General features: G+C 37.7%; 3 protein-coding genes across 5 annotated transcripts in view; 2 read left to right on the forward strand and 1 right to left on the reverse strand.

Moving 5' to 3' along the window:
* Positions 1-14,671, forward strand: part of celf3b (cugbp, Elav-like family member 3b) — a 29,792-nt gene extending 15,121 nt beyond the window's left edge. The window contains exons 5-14 of the mRNA XM_021466794.3: positions 8,021-8,149; positions 8,587-8,666; positions 9,340-9,483; positions 9,744-9,870; positions 10,685-10,831; positions 12,332-12,397; positions 12,537-12,623; positions 12,794-12,937; positions 13,114-13,252; positions 13,986-14,671. Coding sequence (XP_021322469.1) covers positions 8,021-8,149; positions 8,587-8,666; positions 9,340-9,483; positions 9,744-9,870; positions 10,685-10,831; positions 12,332-12,397; positions 12,537-12,623; positions 12,794-12,937; positions 13,114-13,241 — 1,052 coding nt within the window. The 3' untranslated portion in view covers positions 13,242-13,252; positions 13,986-14,671. The remainder of the gene's footprint in view (positions 1-8,020; positions 8,150-8,586; positions 8,667-9,339; positions 9,484-9,743; positions 9,871-10,684; positions 10,832-12,331; positions 12,398-12,536; positions 12,624-12,793; positions 12,938-13,113; positions 13,253-13,985) is intronic.
* Positions 306-7,324, reverse strand: LOC101882672 (uncharacterized). 2 transcript variants are annotated; one of them, XR_002455728.3, is made up of 5 exons: positions 7,009-7,324; positions 5,897-6,004; positions 5,090-5,380; positions 3,535-3,837; positions 306-1,543 (listed from the first exon to the last, which is right to left on the reverse strand). XR_002455728.3 is itself a non-coding variant. In XM_068214065.2 (4 exons), exons 2-4 carry the CDS (start codon positions 5,949-5,951, stop codon positions 1,227-1,229), a joined length of 675 nt encoding a protein of 224 aa, XP_068070166.1. In that variant the 5' UTR covers positions 5,952-6,004; positions 7,009-7,154; the 3' UTR covers positions 306-1,226. The 2 variants fall into 2 exon arrangements, 1 of the variants encoding a protein (XP_068070166.1); XM_068214065.2 differs by lacking the exon at positions 5,090-5,380 and having other exon boundaries at positions 7,009-7,154.
* Positions 14,672-16,341: 1,670 nt separating the features above from the next.
* cers2b (ceramide synthase 2b) overlaps positions 16,342-22,572 on the forward strand; it is a 36,707-nt gene continuing 30,476 nt past the window's right edge. For both annotated transcript variants that reach the window (XM_073925681.1, XM_688576.9), the window contains exon 1: positions 16,342-16,675. The gene's annotated coding sequence lies outside the window, so the exon portion shown is untranslated. The remainder of the gene's footprint in view (positions 16,676-22,572) is intronic.

Genomic DNA, 22,572 nt, shown 5'->3' on the forward strand with positions numbered 1-22,572 from the left:
ACCTGTTATCTCATATTACCTTATATTATATATGTCCAAAATTATATGTACTGAAATACTCAGAGCAGCCCGTCTGGCAGCAGCAACCATGCCACGTTCAAAGTCACTTAAATCCCCTTTCTTCCCCATTCTGATGCTCGTCTTGACCATGTCTACATGCCTAAATGCAGTGAGCTACTGCCATGTGATTGGCTGATTAGACATTTGCGTTAACGAGCAGTTGGACAGGTGTACCTAATAAAGTGGCCGGTGAGTACACGGAGAGAAATACACAGAGAGAAATGATGATGAGTCATTATCTGTCACACGTTTTTAGAGTTTACTTTCACACAAGTAATATTGCATCAGAAAATTGCACGCAAAGCTTTCTGCGTAAATTAAAGCACATTCGTACGTTGAATTTGATGCACATTAATGCAAATATATACACAATAACACATTGGCAAATAATAATAGAACAGAAGGCTGACACCTTTAAGAGCTTTCACTGGTGAAAGAAATACAATACTGGTCCAGAGTTTTAACAGGAAGATGTAGTTTTGCTTCCCCAAATGAACGTGTGGCTATAAAGAATCGTGATTGGCTATTAGAAGAGGGCAGGACTTTGTTCACTGTGGGGCCATCTGCTGTGTAAAACATGTGCTGGAATAGTTGGCAGTTCATTCCGCTGTGGTGACCACTGATAAATAGACTAAGCTGAAGGAAAATAATAAATGAATAAGATTCATTGTGCTTTACCAACCCCAACCCTAAACCTACTCCTACAGTAATGCAAAAACAGTAGTTATTGTTGTGCAATGGCTCAATCTTGTGCTGTATTGATGTGTGCATCATGCCCAATAGCTGCAGGTGTATCCCTTTTATCTTTAATTGAATACTTAACCCACAAATGTTATTATTATTGGGTAATTTTTATTTTAGGTTGAACTATTTGCTTGAACCTCTAAACTGTACCGCCATCTAGTGAATTAAATTATTACTGCGCTGTATGCTGTATTGTTCCCCCACCCCTTCTCTATTGAATGCTCATGTGAGCTATATTTGTAGCTGAATGCTGGCTGTGGTAATGTAGATTTACTGTCATGGGGATGTAAACAAGGTCCCATTTCTCATAAAAATAACAAATAAATTCTTATAAAAATTAGCATAATAATAAAATTCACTTTTTCAGGAAGCTAATCATAGGGTGTAATGCTGGATTTTGAAGGGCAGACATTTTACAGGGTTCATCCTGCAGTGTAAAATGTCTTAACGCTGCTGTCAGGTTTCATTGTGTTGCTCTCCTGAACAGAAAGCTCTATTAATGGAGCAATGTTATTGGCTGGTGTTGTGTTGTCATATAGAGGCATGTGTTCAGTTTCAGAAGTTTGTGTATTATCTGGTACACTCTTCTGAATCTGACTGCATGCTTTGTGATAGAGAATCCCCAAAACTGAAATGCCGATGATCAAGATGACCACGATAAGAGCCAAAATGATGATGATGATGATGGTCTTATAATCAGATGCTTCAGTCCCGGTGGAGTCTGTCTGGTCCTGTTTCTCTGAAGGAATCAAAACAACAGTTAAAATAAGACGCAGAACAACAAAAATGATGCAGATTTAAAACTCTACAGATTAAAAAAAAAAAGTAGAAGAAAAACGATCCTTGAGAACTACTTGTATAATTTTATTGTTTATTTTATTTTTGTTCACACACACTCTGTAAAATAAATTAATGACAAAACGTCAGGGCAATACATCTTTATTATGTTGCTTTAACGTATTTTAATAAGTTAATCAGGTCAGCTTGAGTCATGTTTTACAGTGTAGGCTGATTGTGTTAGGCAAGTGATTGGACAACAGTGCTTTGTTTTGCAGCCAATCGAAAATAAATATATATTGAGGGGTAGGGCTGTGCATTTTGGGGAAAATATCTAATTGAGATGGTTTTGACAGATAATGCGATTTCAATTCAGACTTCAAGCTGATTTTAATTTCATTCAAGCTTCAGCCGTGGCAGCAAATCTGTGACAGCTCTTAAAAGTGATCTGTTTTTGTTCAGTCTCCGTGACTTTGAAACCAAAATATTCCCATATTATAAATGCAATTTTTTTTTACATTAATTTGTCTATTGAGGCTTCTGCAGCAGCAGCAGCAGCAGATGCCATCATCCCACTTGTCAGCACTTTACTGTTTGTTTTCTTTTTTGTATTGTGGGTGTAGTTCGGTTGCACAATTCTGATTGAGCAGAACAAAAGTGTGCTCACTCACACATGCTCTGGGAAATTAAATTATATATATACATATTTATTATATAAATATATATATATATATATATATATATATATATATATATATATATATATATATATATATATATATATATATATTGTGGCCTTTTCAAATTGCGATTGCGATTAAATTTTAAATAATCGCACAATCGCACAACAAACAATTAACAGGCACGTGCACGCATAGGGCTCAACCTGTGCACTGCATTTTTAACATTTTCAGTCTTGGATAGAAAGTGCTCTTCCAAAATCATCTGAAGTGCCCCCGCGACACCCCATTCCCCTCACCCCCCACTTTTCAGTTTGCGACAAAGTCTCTGCACGTGGTTGGATATTAATATTGCTCTTAAAACTATTTATTTATTTATTTATTTATTTATTTATTTTTTATTTATTTATTTTTTATTCCAGCTAAGCTAAAATACTGTCAGAAAAAATTATATATATATATATATATATATATATATATATATATATATATATATATATGTATATATGTATATATATATATATATATATATATATATATATATATATATATATATATATATATATATATATATATATCCAATATTTCCCAAATGATGTTGAACAGATTCAGGAATTTCTCACAGTATTTCCTCTAATATTTATTCTTCTGGAGAAAGTCTTATTTGTTTTATTTCAACTAGAATAAAAGCAACTTTTAATTGTTTAAAAACCCATTGTAAGGTCAATAGTATTAGCCCCTTTAAGCAATATTAGTGTTGGATTGTCTCCAGAACAAATCACTGTTATACAATAACTTGCCTAATTACCCTAACTTTACCCTAATTACCCTAGTGAAGCCTTTACATGTCACTTTAAGTTGTATAGAAGTGTCTTGAAGAATATCTAGTCTAATATTATTTACTGTCATCATGACAAAGAGAAAATAAATCAGATATTAGAGATGAGTTATTAACACTATTATGATTAGACATGTGCTGACAAAACTTCTCTCATTAAACAAAATTGGGGAAAGAAATATAAAGGGGGGCTAATAATTCTGACTTCATATATATATATATATACACACACACACACACACACACACACACACACACACACACACATTCAAATAACTACTTTATAAAGGCATTTAAAAAAGACAAAGCACACAATATAGTGTAAGAAAGCATTTAAACTCAAATCTAAATTAAAGCTAACTAGTCAATTGCCTTTAAATTATAGTTCATTAATATAACGCCAATAAGCTGAAAATGAGACTGGACTGGACGTACTGTTGACATGCAGCTTGTACGTGTGCGGGTATCCTTCAGTGGTGTCCTGGTCTACAAAACAGCGGTAAACCCCCTCATCTGTGCTGTGGAGGTCAGTGATTGTCAGGGAGAAATTGCCGGTCCTGAAGCAATCCTTCTCCACTGAAACTCTGCCCTCGAAGCCTTTCCCAGGGGTTATTACTCCACCCTTTTCATAATGGAGAGCTGTCCCGTTATTGAAGAGCCACGTCACGTCTTTGTCACTGAGCGCAGTACAGTCTAAAGTGACGTCTTCTGTCTCCACTTTGTCCACCTTCAGAGCATCTGTAGGGGAAAATTTACACAAATATTGACACATTTTTTAAATGTTTTTTTTTTAAGTCTCATGTTTACCTGGGTTTATTTATTTAATATATTAGCTTGATATGGACTGACCCACACACCACCTTCCCTAAACCCAACTGATAGTGTTGTCAAAAGCAAACTAGTAGCAGCATGCTATAACCCCAAATTCACACTTGGATTTAGTTTTATATCAAGTTGTATGATTACAATGAAAATATTTAGTGATGGTCAAAGCACTATTTAAAATATTTTATCAACTATTACAGGATTCATAAATACACAAGGCTGTTTAGATTTTACATCATTAAACCAATATGCAATGGCTATCCAAAATATTTTCTTTTTTTTTCATTTCTGTCCAGATATATATATATATATTATTATTATTATTAAGGTTTCTGGAGCCATCTTTCACCGAACTTAAACCCTGATTCGCTCCATGTCCCAATTCTGCCACATATACTCATTCTGAAAACATACCCCTATTTACATTTCTGGGGAGCTTGAATTATGTAGCCAGAGGAACGTATGGCTGCATTTGGTCTTTAAAACAAATGTTACTGGACGGTATGATGCCGTTCCTTAATCTGGATCTAAACTCCTCTTTAGTACAAAAGGCTTGTAATTACTTACTGTAATTTAGTCATGAAAAATTCATCAGTAACAAAGTATGAAAGTACAATTATTAAGCACATTATACATGTGGTTATAAGTCAATAATGCAGCATTTGTATCTGCAGTTATAAACTGCTTACTAAGGCTTATTAATGTAAAGTTAATGCTTAACCGATAATGAATTCACCATTTGCTATTGCTTAATAAATGATTTATAGTGTGCAGTTATTATAAGGTGTTAGCAAAAAAGTTATTAGCCCAATAAATCTAAAATAAATTGAGAAAAAAAATCTTCTTTTTAAATATGCTGATTTGATTATTATGAAACATTTTTAGATAATTTTTTAGTGTTGAAAACATTGCATTTTTGTGGTTTGTAGTTTGTAAATGTTTAATTCTGTAATTTATTTTTAACCGTTATTTAAAATTTTATTTCAATTATTTTTTATTTATTTATTTGTTTATATAGTTTGACAAGATTCACCTTTAAAAGGAATTATGTTCTTTTTCAGGGATATTAAAATGTTTTTAATGATTTAATCCACAAGTGAGAATCTGAATTATTCCCACCATGAGCTTTGACTGGTAGTGTATCAATAACATGCTGTATACTTACACAAGACATTGAGTTTAAGTTGACTTTCTGCCTCATTACAGATAAACACATAGGTGCCCCGATCAGTGCTTTTTGCCTCTTTGAGGAGCAGCTAGTTTCCAACACAGCTGAAATCTGCTCCAAAATTATATTCAATTGAGCAGAGCTGGTTTCTGTATCTGCCGATCGATGCATCTGTAGGGAAACTCTTACTCCACCTGGCGTGATCGCAGATGCTGGCGTTATAGGGGAAAATATATGAGTCCTTCAGCAAGACAAAGTCTGAGCGACGACCCTGGCTGACCCCTGGAACTGAACAGACAGACGAGAAGCGCGATTGACCGATGCATACTGTAAACAACAATCCATATGATGTATTGGTGTATAAATGCATGAAATACAGTCCTTTACTGTAAAATCCAAACATTTATTTTACATTCTTCAGCTTAGTCCTTTATTTATGAGGGGTCACCGCAGTGGAATGAACCGCTAAGTTATCCAGCATATGTTTTACACAGTAGATGCCTTTCCAGCCGCAACCCAGTACTGGGAAACACCCATACACACTTATTCACACACACACACTCATACACTACGGCCAGTTCATCAATTCCCCTATGGCGCATGTGTTTGGACTGTGAGGGAAAACCGGATCACCCGAAGGAAACACACCCCAACACGGGGAAAACATGCAAACTCCACACAGAAATGCAGACTGACCCAGCCAGGACTCGAACCAGTGACCTTCTTGTTGTGAGGCCACAATGCAAACCATTGAGCCACCTTGACACCACATAATAATCTTATATACAGTAAGAATTGTCCTACCTGCAGTGGACAGGAGTGCAAGTAATAGGGCAGCCACATGTTTGATGGCATCCATGATGAAGCTCTTCTAAAGACGGGACGAGCCGTCAGGACGAGCCGCAGCACGCTCTAATACATGACATAAAGACACCTTAAATTAACTGTGTGTTATCATCACAGGATAAAGAGCAGACATCTCTCAAGAACTCAACCAACCCTGCTGAAAAATCCAGCTTAATCCAGCCTAGACTGGTTGGCTGGTTTCAGCTGGTTGACCAGGGTGGTTTTAGAGGGGTTTTGGCTTTTTCCAGGCTGGTTTCCAGCCAATTCCAGCCTGGTCTTAGCTGGTCAGGCTGGAAAATGACCAGCCAAATCCAGCTAAAACCAGCTTGTCCAGCCTGGTTTAAGCTGGAAATAGCTGGTTTTGGCTGGGCTCCCAGCTTGGCTAGGCTGGTCAAGCTAGTTTTAGCTGGTCATCTCCCAGCCTGACCAGCTAAGACCAGGCTGGAAATGGCTGGAAACCATCCTGGAAGTGGCCAAAACCCCTCTAAAACCAGCCTGGTTCACCACCTAAAACCAGCCAACCAGCCTAGGCTGGTTTAAGCTGGATTTTTCAGCAGGGAAAACTAAACAGAAGCTGACTGAAGGCTAAAAAAAGAGCTCATTCAAAATAAACACCACCACCAGCATTACAGGAAATATTATATAAACAAACTATTAGCATGACAGTAAATTAGCATGCATTGTTAAACGTAAACACATTAGCTTAGCTTGAATAAACGATGAACATAAAGTGAAGTGTTGCACATGTGATCATGTTTGTTTAGTCTAACACTAGTAACAACTAATGTTAATTATACTGTATACATTAATGTATACTATTAGCATGATGATACATTAGCATGCATTATTAAACTCAAACACATAAGCTTAGCTTCAACAAATAAACCTACAGAGGAAGATATTACACGTGTGATTACATTGGTTAAGACCAATACTTCTGTTTACATTAAGAACTACTGACAGGTTCAGTATCAGAAATGATGCAATGCTAATCATCCGCAATCCCTTAAAGCGAGTGTTTATTTTATTAGCTAGGTGCTTTAACATACAGTACTCTCCCGTTAACATACCTCTTATGTTTCGCTCAGTCGCCTGCAGATCTTGAGATAGGGATAATGCCAAAAAATGTAAAACATGCAGAGCTTCACGCTGTATTTAGAGAGCAGGGCAGTTTAATGCGGCTCTACTTCCTGATTTTTCTGACAGGAAATGACGTAAAAAAAAAGATTAGTGATGTCACTGAAAATCACTGATAGTGGGAAAACCAGTGCCTGTTTACCAAATGGAGCTATTAGATTATCTCCTATAATTCTGTTCTTCCTCCTTTAGACCCTACTGCAGTGCAATGTTAGAAAAACTTTCTCAGTTACAAATCAACACTGCTTCTGAGACTGTATTCTGATACTGCTTGAAGGAAAACCTGGCTACTTCCCAAGTCACTTCATTACTAATAATAAGATACAGTGGCTCAGTGGTTAGCACTGTGGCCTCACAGCAAGAAGGTCGCCGGTTTGAGCCTCGGCTGGGTCAGTTGGTGTTTCTGTGTGGAGTTTGCATGTTCTCCCCATGTTGGCATGAGTTTTCTCCGGGTGCTCCCCACAGTCCAAACACATGCGCTATAGGGGAACTGATCAACTAAATTGGCCGTAGTGTATGAGTGAGTGTGTAAGGGTGTTTCCCAGTACTGGTTAGAAGTAGTATTATTAGTATTATAATTAGTCGGTCACTTTACTTAAAGTCATCAATTATGCATTTATAAAGCTTGGCAAATTAATCTGCCAACATGCAGAAAAACAATCTAATAATATTATTTCACCTTCACCATTGGTAGATTATTTTGCATTTCTTAAGGTAAAAACTCTTAATTTTGACTCATTACTTCGGAGAACAAGACAATAAGTTCTGCTTGTCTACAAAATGCTTCTTGATTTAAGGATTTGTAGATAATTAGACTAGAAACAAGACACTAACTCTAAGAAAGGCAGACTTTGCAGTGTGTTGATGTGCTGCTGCTGAATAATTCAGATAGATGACGCTGAGTAACTGATGGTCATTTCTCCGCTCTCCTGTGTTTATTTGCAGAGGACAGAAAGCTGTTTGTGGGCATGTTGGGAAAGCAGCAGTCGGATGAAGACGTGAGGAAGATTTTCGAGCCGTTCGGCGGTATTGATGAGTGTACGGTGCTTAGAGGACCTGACGGCACCAGCAAAGGTCTGTACCACACGCACACACACACACACACACACACACACACACATGCACATGCATTCAGTCATTGCAGTTCCTTTCCATAATGAAGAGCTCTTTGCATTTGCCCTCCCCAATGTCATCCGAGATGTTGAAGAATCTCTTTTGCCACTTTTTATAAGCTGTAAAATGCATTTCCAGAGTGTGTGTGAAGTTTGATCTCAAAATAGCACACAGATAGTGTTCACTACCTCTCTGAAACTGACCCTTTTAGGCTTTGATCTTAGTTGTCGCTTTAAATTCAAATGAGCTTGTGCTCTTTTCAGAAGAGGGCGGAGCTACAAACACCTGTGTGTCAGCTTATCATTGTCGATATATAAATATATATATATAGATATAGATATAAATATAATTTATCAAACTCAAGCTGATGATGTGTGTGTGTGTGTGTGTTTTCTCAGGCTGTGCGTTTGTGAAGTTTCAGAGTCACTCAGAAGCTCAATCTGCCATCAACAGTCTGCACGGGAGCCGGACTCTACCTGTGAGACCCTATATTCACCTACTATACTATACTATACTATACTATACTATACTATACTATACCATACAGTACAATACTATACTATATTATACTATACTATACTATACCATACTATACCATACCATACAATACTATACTATACTATACTATACTATACTATAATATAATATACCATACAATACTATACTATACGACCATACAATACCATACCATACTATACTATACTGTACTATACCATACTATACCATACCATACTATACAATACTATACCATACAATACTATACAATACTATACTATTTTATACTATTCTATACTATACTATAATATACCATACAATACTATACTATACTATACCATACAATACTATACCATACGACCATATTATACTATACTATACTATACTATACTATACTATAACATACGACCATACAATACAATACTATACCATACTATACTATACTATACTATACCATACGACCATACTATACTATACCATATGACCATATCATACCATACAATACAATACTATACTATAGCATACCATCTACTATACTACACTATGCCATAAAATACTATACTATACTATACTATACTTTACTACACTGTACTACTATGTCCATCAGCTGATCTGTGTGTGTGCGTGTGCACATGTGTGTGTGTGTGTGTGATCAGGGCGCCTCCTCCAGTCTGGTGGTGAAGTTTGCAGACACAGAGAAGGAGCGCGGTGTGCGGCGCATGCAACAGGTCACATCACAGCTCGGCGTCTACACTCCAGTGACGCTCAACTTCAATGCTTATAATGCCTACACACAAGCGGTGAGTACACAGACACACACAAACACACAGTAAGGATCAAGGCCAGTACTTAAAAGCTAAATGTCAAGTAATCATAAAATAAAAACTAAGATGTAAACACAAGACTTTTGTAATGCAAGAGTCTCTAACTAATTAAATATATTTATTAATAAGCATTTGAAGTAGAAGAGCTGCTCAATTTGGCTCTCTCTGGTTTCTCTTGTCCATCATTAACTCACTGTGATGTGTGTGTGTGTGTTTGATGTGTGTGTGTGTGTCAGCTGGTCCAGCAGCAGGCTCTGGTAGCCCAGGCTCAGTATCTGTCTCCCGCAGCATCAATGCAGATCCAGCAGATGGCAGCACTCAACGCCAGCGGCATCATTGCTACACCCATCACACCTCCATCCGGTACACACTCCATCAGCACACTCACAAACTCCTAAACATATCACTCTTACAAACATTACAAGCTAAGGAATCAATTTAGAGAAATATAAGGCCCTAAATGCTGTTTCAAAAGTCTTAAATGCTGTTTCAAAATTAAATTGTGTGTAATTTTTGGACACTGTACAACAATAATTCATATCTTTTCCAATACTATGGGGTTAGGGTAGTGATTGACATTATTAAAATACAATTTATAGGGTAATTTAATAAATAATATAAACAATTATTGTTATAATTACTGTTTTTAAGTGATAGGTAGTTTTCGGATAGGGGTAGACATTAATAAAATACAATTAAAAGGGTATTTTAATTAATAATATAAATGGATCTCGTTATAATTACTGTTTTTGAGTGCTGGGTAGTTTTCGGGCAGGGGTAGATGTTTAAAAAAATCTATTTCTATAGGCGCCCCCTGCTGGTAAAGTCTAGAGGGGATACAGCTGGGGATATTCACATCAATATAGCATCATTTTTGTGACACGGCTTTACTGTGAGGGTTGGGGTTGGGTTAGACATTCATAAATACAATTTATTGGGTAATTTATTAAATAATATAATTAATTCACGTTATAATTACTGTTTTTAAGTGATGGGCAGATTTTGGGTAGGGGTAGACGTTTATAAAATACAATTTAATATGTAATTTATTAAATAAAATAAATATTTCTCATTGGGTTGAGGGTTGGGGTGGTCCTCTTCTTTTCTTGAGCTCAGTTTATAACATTACTTTCTACCTGTCAGTCAAACCTCTGCGCTGCTCTATGATTGGCTACAGGTGCAAACACTCCACCCACTCTTGCAGCCACGCCCGTGTCAGCTCTGCCTCAACCAATCGCAGTGAACGGCTACAGTCACTTACCACCAACAACCAATGGACAGCCAGCGTCAGAAATCTACACCAATGGCCTTCATCCATATCAAGGTGAATTACAAATCTAACACACACAATCCCCAAACACCAGAGCAGTGAGTTCTGCAAGAACAGGAATTCAAAAAGTGTAAAATGCGGTGGTTATCAAGGCGGTTTAACCTCCGCCTGCTGTTTATTTACTCTTTCTTTTGTTAATTAAGGGCGTTCATTGTGAAATTTGATGTGTATGTTTGAGCAAACATGTGTAGCTCAAATGTCATCTGTTCATGCAGGGGCTGTTATTAATTCCTGGCTGTTTACTTTGACTGTAGCTTCACAATACAACACAAGACATCTCTCTTTTGTCTAGTTTAATTATGATTCATCCTTTATCCACAGCAGATCTGCTGAGCACAATAGGTTAACATAACTCTGATTGGGTGTATATTTGTCCATGTTCAGCATACATCATGCTCTGTGTATGTATGTGTGTGTAATAGCGACACGTCAGAGTAGAGCTCATTAATATTCGTGACACAATCCAAATATGGTCAATTATGGACCTTCTGATTCTGTGGTGCATAGCCGGCCCTCCCTATGAGCGAACTAAGCGGCTGCTTAGGGCCCCACCACCACTAGGGGGCCCCCACAACCCACTTGTGGTGCAAGCTGTTTCCTTGCTGAAATTGTTTTTATTTGCATTTTTTTGAATTAAATTAAATTGAATTAAATATTCATACATTTTCACTTAAAAAAAATCACAATTTTATTAAAGTTGAAATTTTTTTCGTGTGAAGGTCATGTGATCAACAGGAAGCTTGCAGCATCTCATTTCTCATATGTGTTCTCGCGGTTCCAGTTTATCCTTCCAAGGTGACCTGTAAGAGCGACCGGTCACCACAAGACTGCAAATCCATGCACAGACACAGCCATGGCCATTGCCTACCCTGTTATACACCTGATATATTTTGGAAATTGGACCGCGAAAATGAAACAAAACTAACATTATCCTTCAGGCAAAGAAAAACTGAGGGGAAAAATGATATAATAAATCTAAATGATATGATGAAATCATAATCTAACAGCACAGTTATCAAAAATAGGCAAGTGCAGATTAATAATACAGCATATATTTATTTTTTTTCCTGGTATTACAGACCCGTTTTCCAGTCTAAAAGGCATTTAACTGATTAAGCGCTAAAATATTTTGCACACTGGTAATATTTTCCCTGAGACATATTTATAAAAGTGATGTCCTATTGAATTAATCTTAGTAATATACGCTCTGATCCTGCATCTTCAATGTGAGGAACAGGGAAGAAGACTGAAGGAAATATTACCGTGTTTGGGGATCAACATCAACCCAGTATTTGTTGCTTCCCTTTTTCTGATATGCTATTTATATTCATATTTTTCATATTTACTAAAAACATGGTGGATAAGTTGGCGGTTCATTCTGCTGTGGCGACCCCTGATAAATAAGTGACTAAGCTGAAGGAAAATGAATAAATGAATGTGCAAAGACCTTTAGTTTGTGTTCACTAGAATAAAGTTGGTTTGTCTTCTTTCCAGCCCAGAGTCCAGTGGCGGCGTTAGACCCGCTCCAACAGGCCTACGCAGGCATGCAGCATTACACAGGTGTGTGTGTGTGTGTGTGTGTTGTGTCAGATCAGATTATATCTTTCTGTGTCAGCATTTGTAAAAGTGTGTGTGTGTGTGTGTGTGTGTGTGTGTGTGTGTGTGTGTGTGTGTGTGTGTGTGTGTTTGTGTTTTACAGCTGCTTACCCGACAGCATATGGACTGGTGAGCCCTCAGTTCCTCCAGCAGCCCACACTGATCAGCCAACAGCAGCTGCAGAGAGAAGGTGCTCACGCTATCAATGACCACAATTACACTTACTTTGATAAACAGGACGCTTAGGTTACCCTTCATTTAATAATAAATCCCTTTCTTAAAGCATTGCATTATGTGCAGTTTCTCACAATGTGTTCGCGAAGCTAACATCGAGTGTGTGTGTGTGTGTGTGTGGTGCAGGTCCTGAGGGCTGTAATGTCTTCATTTACCATTTACCTCAAGAGTTCACTGACTCAGAAATGCTCCAGATGTTTCTGCCTTTCGGCAACGTCATTTCTGCTAAAGTGTTTGTGGATCGGGCAACCAATCAAAGCAAGTGCTTCGGTGAGAATTTGCATATTAGGCTCAGTGTGTGTGTGTGCTGTACAACATGTGAATACACAGTCCTGCCTTTGTAAGCGTCATGCTTTACTAGTCCCGACTCATACTACATCCTAAACCTATGTACATTTTTTTCATGACCTCTCGCTGTTTTTCTGTTCATCTCTTCTTATTGTCAGGCTTTGTGAGCTTTGATAATCCAGCGAGTGCTCAGACGGCCATCCAGGCCATGAACGGCTTTCAGATCGGCATGAAGAGGCTCAAAGTGCAGCTGAAGAGGCCCAAAGATGCCAACAGGCCCTACTGAGATTGACACAGGTGAGAGGAAACATACAGGCAAATAATAAGAGCATGATATGAAGGATAAATACAATTATAAATCAGAGATGGCACATTTTAATAGGCATTAGACACTTTCAGCTCAGGAAAAAAAGCATTTTATTTATCCCTTATGAAACAAAGAACATGAAACATTGATGCTCAGCTCACAATCTGGCCTTAACACCATGAAAGCATGGATCCATCCTGCCTTGTATCAGCGGTTCAGGCTGGTGGTGGTGGTGTAATGGTGTGGGGGAGATTTTCTTTGGGTCCATTAGTACCAATTGAGCATCAACGCCACAGCCTACCTGAGTATTGCTGCTGACCATGTCCATCCCTTTATGAGCACAGTGTCTCCATCTTCATGTCATAAAGCTCAATCATCTCAGACTGATGAACATGACGATGAGTTCACTGTACTCAAATGGCCTGCACAGTCACCAGAGCTCAATCCAATAGAGCAGCTTTTGGATGTGGTGACAAATCTGATGTGATGCTATCATGTCAACATGGAGCAAAATCTCTGAGGAATATTTCCAGTAGCTTGTTGAATCTATTCCACGAAGGATTCAAGCAGTTCTGAAAAGGGGGTCCAACCCAGTACTAAGGTGTACCTAAAAAAGTGGCCAATGAGTGTAGGTCATCAATCTAACAGCGAGAAGCTGCAGAGAGGTTTTGTTTCTGAAACTGAACAGCGCTTTAATGCAGTCTCTGCCTCTTTCTCTTGTAGGATGAAGATTATTGAAGAGCGACTGATTCAATCATGAGATGTTTGTCATCTTGCACACTTCAGAGTGTGTGTGTGTGTGAGTGTGTGTGTATGCAAATGACCAATTTTAAAAGTACATAAAGCACATGCCAATAGTATTAGCAACTAAAAACACTATATTATGTGGACCACTGAAGCACGAAAACAGTCTAATTTTTCATAATAAACAGATAAGAATAATAAATAACTAAAAAAAAAAAGAGCAGCTACAATGAATGACATTATCAGGTCACAATAAATGAGCTCAATGTAAACGTTTGCTCACAAAACGAATGATATTGCAGTATTAACCCTTTCAGGGTCAAATTAAATTTTAGAAACAGGCAAAATCTATGCTTTTAACTGTTGCAAATCAGCAACGCCTGCCTTGAGAGGGTTAAAATCTAAGGATTTCTACTGTTTCATTGTAAATGGGCTGTATGGGGGGGGGGGGCAGGTTTTAATATTGTTGCTTTTAATTGATCGGTTTGTTCATATTTGAGGAATAAGCACGCTCTCTTGCTTTTCATGTTTTAAGAGATGCGCATTATTAAGCAATTATTGAACTTTGTAACTTATTGAAAAATGAATTTCAGTGTTGATATTTATGTCTTTTTTGATCAAATGTTTGTTTCTAATTTAAAGAAAATAAAGGTGTTAATAAAAGAGTCACTTTATTTATTTGTAGACTAGGTGGTATGAAAATATATGTGAATAAACTGCAATGTTTGGGGACAAGATTAGAATAAACGAAGGTTGAGGGAACGTTTCTTCATGGTTTAAAAGCGTTCTTTAGATTATTAAAATGTTTATAACAACAAAATCTGCTCTGTGTGAATCTGGTTGAGTTGCTGACACTTTTATTTGAGCAAGTGGTACTAAAACTGAATATTGAGTAGGGGGCGGGGCTTTCTTTTTTGCATCATTCCCTCATAGCTCAAACTAACAGTAAAAAGGGCGTGGCTAAGAATATTGTGTGTGAAGGATCAACTTGACTTCATCAGAGAAAGAGCAAATCGAAACGCAGAGGCTTGAAAATGATCAAAACATAGAGTGTGTCCCAATTTGCATAGTTATGCACTATACCAGGCATGTCCAAACTCAGTCTCCCGCAAAGTTTGGTTCCAACCCCAATCAGACATGCCTAAGCTGGCTAATCAAGCTCTTACTAGGCTTTCTAGGAACATCCTTGCAGGTTTGTTGAGGCAGGTTGGAGCTAAAATCTGCAGGATAACAACCCTCCAGGGCCGAGTTTGCACACCCCTGCACTATACTACGCCATTTTGTAGTATAAATAGTATAAGTACTGTAGTGCATACAGACTGAAGATACTATTGTGCACTTTAAATACCCGGATGATGCACTTATTCGACTGTTAAAAAGCAGTGTGTGTTATTGAACACTTCACGCACCTAACTGCCACAGCTTTGCTCAGTTAGCTGGAGGGGCGGAGCTACTACTTAAAGGGAGGGGCTACATATGAAAAGGCGGAGCTATTAGGCTATGATGTTGGGTTACTTTGTTTTTGATTGGTGAAAGCAGAACTGTGATTGAAATAATCAAAATAGTGAATATGCCACCTCCGGATGGTGAATGCGGTTCTACTCATGGCAACTACTATTTGGTCATTTATTTTACTATCGTTAAACGTCGTCTGGGATATGTTATTATATTCTGTTTAGTAAAAAAACAATGTTTCGTTTGGGACGGCACTAAACTGATGTGGCTGTATTTTAGGCTGCATTTTAGGGATGGGGCTGTAGACAATGTGAAACATTCTCTGGTGAGTCCACCTTCACTGTCTTTCCCACATCCGGGAGAGTTACAGTGTGGAGAATCCCCAAAGAAGCGTCCCACCCAGACTGCTGATGCCCAGAGTGAAGCATGAGGGGGGGTCAGTGATGGTTTGTGCTCAATATCATGGCATTCCCTTGACCCAATATGTGCTAGATGGGCACTGGGTCACTGCCAGGACTACCGACCCATTCTGGAGGACCATGTGACCGGTGCTGGAGCAAGCTGAACTGCAGCTCTAGGCAAAGGACGCCGCCCTCAAACCGAAAGTGAAAAGAAATGACCGGTTATAAAATTGACCGGTTATAAAATTAATGATATGCACAGATGAATTGTTCACCATACAACTAGCAGTGTGAGCTAACAAAATCAATATAGTTAGTTTTGATTTTAGGTGTACTTTAAACTTTAGAAAGTAAGCTGGGTAAGTCAAGCTTTGCCTTATTTTAGAGTCCGGAACAAGAGTCTCTCTCTCTGTCTCTCTCTCTCTCTCTCTCTGTGATGTCATGATGATGTTTAAGCCCCGCCCGTTCCGTTATTCTCTCTCTCTTTCTCTCTCTCTCCGCCGATCCTACGTGAGTTACCGACGCTCGTTCATCACCGGATCCAAGCGGAAGAAATACTCAGACAATCAGGAAATACCATTCAAACTCTCCGCAGCGGCTTCTCTCCCTGTCACACCGATTTTACCGCCTAGAAAACTTTTTGCGATCTTAGGGGAGAGATGAGGGTGGTACACAGCCTGACCGAACCGTAGATCCACTAACGGAGCGTTTAAAACAGCGAAGAACAGCCTCAGGATACCATTATTACCACCATAATCATCAAAATCACCATCACGGTCCGGTTCGCGTTGACCGACTCCACCACACACTGAAGTGAGTAACGCTACTTCCTCTGTTTATTACAACATTACTGCATGCGTGTTCCTACTTAAAGGGGTAGTTCACACAGAAATGAACATTCTGTCATCATTTAGGATACTCAATAGAGGTAAAGTTGGTTTTATATTCGCACATTCATTAATTTATCAGTCTCTAGATTGTTTTAAAAGGTATGAAGTCACACGAGGAGAGTAAATTAGTGGGTAAAGTTTAATTTTGTTGGTGAACTATCCCTTTAAGAACGTTTTGGAGATCATTTTGTATAAAGAAGTGTCTCTATACTTGTGTAATGTGTAGATAATGTTCATGTTAATGTGCAGAACTTGGTCTTTAGGGTTATAAACGTAGCTGGGAGTATTTATAAGTAGCTGTAGGCTATAAGAAATAGAAGTCTGTACAGTGTGTCTGTTTCACATAAAAAAAAAAATACTATAATAATTTATAGTCACCACTATTGTGTTTTTGAACCATTCTTTACCATACTACCAAACAGTAATGTGTATTATACTGTATATATTATAGCAATTACAAAACATCAGCAATAAATGCTACTGTACATCATAACTCTGAGCTCAAAATGTAATAATTACTGTAGTATACTTTCGTTTTTACTATTGCACGGTGGTGTATTATAGTATAACATACCCTGATTAATAAAAACCAATGCTTTTGTGTTTATAACTATCAGTTGATAGAGGTAAAGTTGGTTTTATATTCGCACATTTGTTCATTTAGCAGTCTCTATATTGTTTACCATGTTACTTTGAATATTCTGTCGGAATTAGCATGCAAGCATGACTTCGAAACAGCATTAACACTATCAAATTGACTGTGAACAATGCTGTACTTTGATAGTCATTTACTGCTTATATGATTTCCCTATTTAGACTTTGATAACGATACTTTTCTGAAAAATCATATTATTAAGGAGAAAGTCTGAATATCCGAATTTAAAACCAACTTTACCTCTATGTTTCATATCTTTTTTTTCATCTGTTTGAACACAAAAGATGATATCTTAAAAATGTACCTGTAAGCCTGTAACCATTGGCTTTCATAGTGTTTGTTTTGCCATTATGAAGGTTCAGGATTTCAGCTTTCTTAAAGACATCTTCTTTAGTGTATAGCAGAAGAAAAAATCTCTTTTAAAGGTATGAAAGCACACGAGGAGAGTAAATTAGTGGGTAAAGTTTAATTTTGTTGGTGAACTATCCCTTTAAGAACGTTTTGGAGATCATTTTGTATGAAGAAGTGTCTCTATACTTGTGTAATGTGTAGATAATGTTCATGTTAATGTGCAGAACTTGGTCTGTTAGGGTTATAAATGCAGCCAGGAGTATTTATAACTAGCTGTAGACTATAAGAAAACAATAGAAGTCTATACAGTGTGTCTGTTTTCACATTAAAAAAATACTATATTCATTTATAGTCACCACTATTGTGTTTTTGAACTAAACTTTACCATACTACCAAACAGTAATGTGTATTATACTGTATATATTATAGCAATTACAAAACATCAGCAATAAATGCTACTGTACATCATAACTCTTGTAATGTAATGTAATAAATACTGTAGTATACTTTCGTTTTTACTATTGCACGGTGGTGTATTATAGTATAACACACCCTGATTAATAAAAACCAATGCATTTGTGCTTATAACTATCAGTTGATAGAGGTAAAGTTGGTTTTATATTTGCACATTTGTTCATTTAGCAGTCTCTATATTGTTTACCATGTTACTTTGAATATTCGATTGGAATTAGCATGCAAGCATGACTTCTAAACATTAACACTATCATGATATACTGTGAATATATCATAATTGACTGTGAACAATGTTGTAATAATAAATAACAACATTAAAATAACAATAAAGGCTACTGTACATCATAACTCTGAGCTCAAAATGTAATAAATACTGTAGTATACTTTCGTTTTTACTATTGCACGGTGGTGTATTATAGTATGACACACCCTGATTAATAAAAACCAGTAGTTTTGTGTTCATTATTGTAGTTATTGTGTTAACATAGTAGCTATTGAATTACTAACATATTAATTCAAGTGTTTTACTAGTGCAAAAACTCCATAGTAATCACTACAGTACTTTTTCTTGAGGGTTTGGAAAGGCTACACAAATGTGCACAGAAATAACATGAAGCTAAAATGTAAGGAAACGTTCAATTTATTAACTTTTATATTCATTTTAGGGTTATTTTGTAGATAAAGTTTGTAATATTGTGTTGTTTTTATTGATTATTGATGTAGTGTATAGAAGTAAAGTGTAAAAGATGTTCATTCTCATTTAAAAGCATGCAAATGGAGCACAGTGGAGGTTTAATAGGGCCTTTATTAGGCTAAGTGTGGGGGTCAAATGTCCTGCCGCCTGCAGCCAAAAGGCCCTTTAGGAACAATAGATGGAGGGCCAATATAATGGCCACCATATGCAAATCCTTTCAGTGCATTGATTTACTCCTTGTTTAATCACTTCTGTCCTTTCATCTCATCAAGCATAGCTTTTTTTATTACTCTGTACATCTTATTTCTCCAGGCATTTTTCCTAAATGAATGGTCTCTGTGATTTTATCAGTCAGCGTGAGCTCACTTTTACATCTTTTCCACTTATGGAAAACATTGCAGCAGACGACGGGCATTTTCAGCCGCCTCGTTTAGTCATTTTACTGACTGTTTTAACCACAATGGGTCAACTTCGAGAATAAAATGTGTAAGAACTTCTGTTTTAAAATCAAAACACTTAATTAACAAATGTGTTTTTGAACCATGCAGTAGTAAATACTGTATACGCTCACTGGCCACTTTATTAGGTACACCTTGCTAGTTCCCAGTTGGACCGCATTTTGCCTTCAGAACTGTCGTAATCCTTCATGGAATAGATTCAGCAAGCTACTGGAAATATTCCTCAGAGATTTTGCTCCATATTGACATGATAGCATCACACAGTTGCTGCAGATTTGCACATCCATGATGCCAATCTGCCGTTCCACCACATCCCAAAGCTGCTCTATTGGATTGAGATCTGGGGCCTCATGTATCAACGCTGCGTACGCACAAAAACTTTGCGTACGCCAGGTTTCACGCTCAGAATCGCTCACGTTTGGATTTACTAACAATGAACTGAACGTGGGAATTTGCGCAGGTTCACGGCAGGTTTCTGGCAGGCGTACGCACATTTTTTGTGCGTGTCTGTTTTATTTCCATTGGCGACTCCTAGAGGCAGTTGTGTTAAATTCTTCTCTACAAAGTGTCTGATCCTTGCAATGGCGTCTGTATGAGACGGGTTCATATAGTAGGTATGTAAGATTTCCATACCATACAGTTGACCAGCTAAACATTAAAGCACAATTTGCAGCGGTCGCCTGTTTTCCCAATGTAATCTGAGCTATCTACTGCACACACATTGCTATAAAGACACTATGTGAAGATAAATTTGCATGCGTGAATCAGAAACATTTCCATTCAATAAATGTGCAAATAAAATATGATGCACAAACTTATTGATGATTCCTACTTGTCTTTCTCGTGATAAATAGTGGGCAAAATCTGATATGTAGCGGGAAAAAAAAGAAGAAAGAATTCATCAGACGCTGGATTCGAGCCGAGTTATGCTCGAACGTGTCAGTACATGATCATATGCTTCTTATGAGGTGCGCCACTGAGACTGCGAAGGGTATTGCAACATTTTACAGATATAAACCACACTATTTCTTTTTTAAATGCACTCAGTGCGATGTTCAGACCCAACTGTGTTAACCGTATCAGCTAAACTCTCCCACTCTATTTTTTTTCTTTTGTTGTTAATTCCGCCGAACAAACTTGCAAATAACAGCGCTTTTCTCCGGTCTACCTCCGAAAGCAGCACCTCCAATTCACATTCTGTTCAAAGTTTCTCTTTTTGCTTGCTTTTGCCATTGCTTTTTCGTTGGGTTTTTACATTAGCATAGTCATTAGCATATTCATACGGGGGAGGAGGCAGGGAGGGGTTTTGTGCTCGTGCATGTTGCGCTCAGTTTCACGTTCATTCGGATGTACAAAAGAATATGCGTGAGACTCGGCGTACGCAGTGTTTCATACATCTGAATTTTTTTCTGCGTACGCACATTTACAGCTTTGTGCGTACGCAATGTTTTAGTAAGATTTCCACGCAAGTCTTCGTACATGAGGCCCCTGGTGACTGTGGAGGCCATTGACATGTTCGCCAGTCTGAGATGATTGAGCTTTATGACATGCTGTGTTATCCTGCTGGAAGTAGCCATCAGAAGATGGAGACACTGTGCTCATAAAGGGATGGACATGGTCAGCAGCAATACTCAGCCGCGACCCAAATTTTTAGGAACTATAATACAATTTTAGGAATTATACTTAATTTGTATTTATTTGTTAGCATAACCAAGTAGTGACAGATAAATCATAAGAAATTCACCAAGACTTACAAATGAACACTTTATTTTATTGCTGTCATTTAACAAAATGGATCAAATTATAGAAATATTGCAAAGTAAAAACGACAAATACTGTTAATGAAAAACTTATTAAAACATGTTTTCTGGTTTCTAAATGTTGTTTTACTTTAGAAGGTTTCATGCTCACTTATGAGAGCACCTCACATCATATGACACTGAGGCTTTAAGTCTTTTTGTCGTCTGTATATATCATTATTTTACATATTTGGGGTGGAACTTGTGCTTTGACATATTTGTTGCAATAATTAAAGGAAATTTCCCATGTCAAACGGTAGGGTTGTCGCGCACGCATTTCAAAATAAAACTCTGGTATTAGCAAAATAAGTAAAAAACTGTACTTTTAATTTTTTTTTCCGACCACACACTCCGCGCGACTCACTGGAAATGTTCCAAGTGGGTTGCGACCCACCAGTTGAGAAACACTGCTCTATTGGTACTAATGAGCCCAAAGTGTGCCAAGAAAATATCCCGTATTCCATTAGAAACCCTAGAGATGGTTGTGCGTGAAAACCCCAGTAGATCAGAAGTTTCTGAAATACTCAGAGCAGCCCGTCTGCCCCCAACAACCATCTAAGTCACTTAAATCCCCTTTCTTCCCCATTATGAGTGGCCGGTGAGTGTATATCATAGCATTTACAACACATTGGTAATAAATGCTACACAAAAACTGTAGTATTAACTATAGTGAAGTGATAAACTGTACAAATACTGTAGTTTACCTTAATTTTACTACATTAATCTGTGATGAAAGTGCAATTATTTTACTACAGGAGGACTTTAGATGTACTTTAGTTAACAATTGCACGTTTTAAGATGATTAAATGTTCTTGTTGGTTGAGATAAATGCAATGCAATTCAATTTGAATCCCTATTTGGATAGACAGATAGTGTGTGTAAGCGCACGTGTGTGTCCATTTAACTGGATCGGATGATGGACCACAGTTCAAAAGTCCATGTGTCTGCATTTGGTCAGCTTTTTTCTGTTCATCTCCTATGAAACATTTACCCAACACTGTCGCTTCATCCGGCCACGCACACACGCACACGCACACACACACACGCACACACACGCACGCACGCACGCACGCACGCACGCACGCACACACGCACACACACACACACACACACACACACACACACACACACACACACACTTTTTTCATCTTGAATTGTAAAAACTCCCAAAATAGAGTATCTTCGACTCGACACACCAGCATAAGACACCCTTGCCGTTGTGTGTGTGTGTGTGTGTGTGTGTGTGTATGTGAATCATGTGGAGGATGTGACTAATAAGCCAAGAGCTGAACACAGCCATGACACATTCCATCTTCTAATGTTTGCTTATACCTTTGACCTAATTAACATAAATCTGCATAAATCTGACTACTTCAGTAGATAAGAGAA

The sequence above is a fragment of the Danio rerio genome, chromosome 16, assembly GCF_049306965.1.
Source record: "Danio rerio strain Tuebingen ecotype United States chromosome 16, GRCz12tu, whole genome shotgun sequence".
In the NCBI taxonomy this organism is placed as follows: Eukaryota; Metazoa; Chordata; class Actinopteri; order Cypriniformes; family Danionidae; genus Danio; species Danio rerio.

Bases quoted from the DNA above. Each gene is read 5' to 3' on its own strand.
- LOC101882672 (XM_068214065.2), bottom strand. From the start codon at position 5,951: ATGGATGCCATCAAACATGTGGCTGCCCTATTACTTGCACTCCTGTCC. The intron at 3,838-5,896 runs GTAGGACAATTC...TTTCCCCTACAG, and splicing joins TGCACTCCTGTCCACTGCAG to ATGCTCTGAAGGTGGACAAA. The intron at 1,544-3,534 runs GTACGTCCAGTC...TGATTCCTTCAG, and splicing joins GTACAAGCTGCATGTCAACA to AGAAACAGGACCAGACAGAC.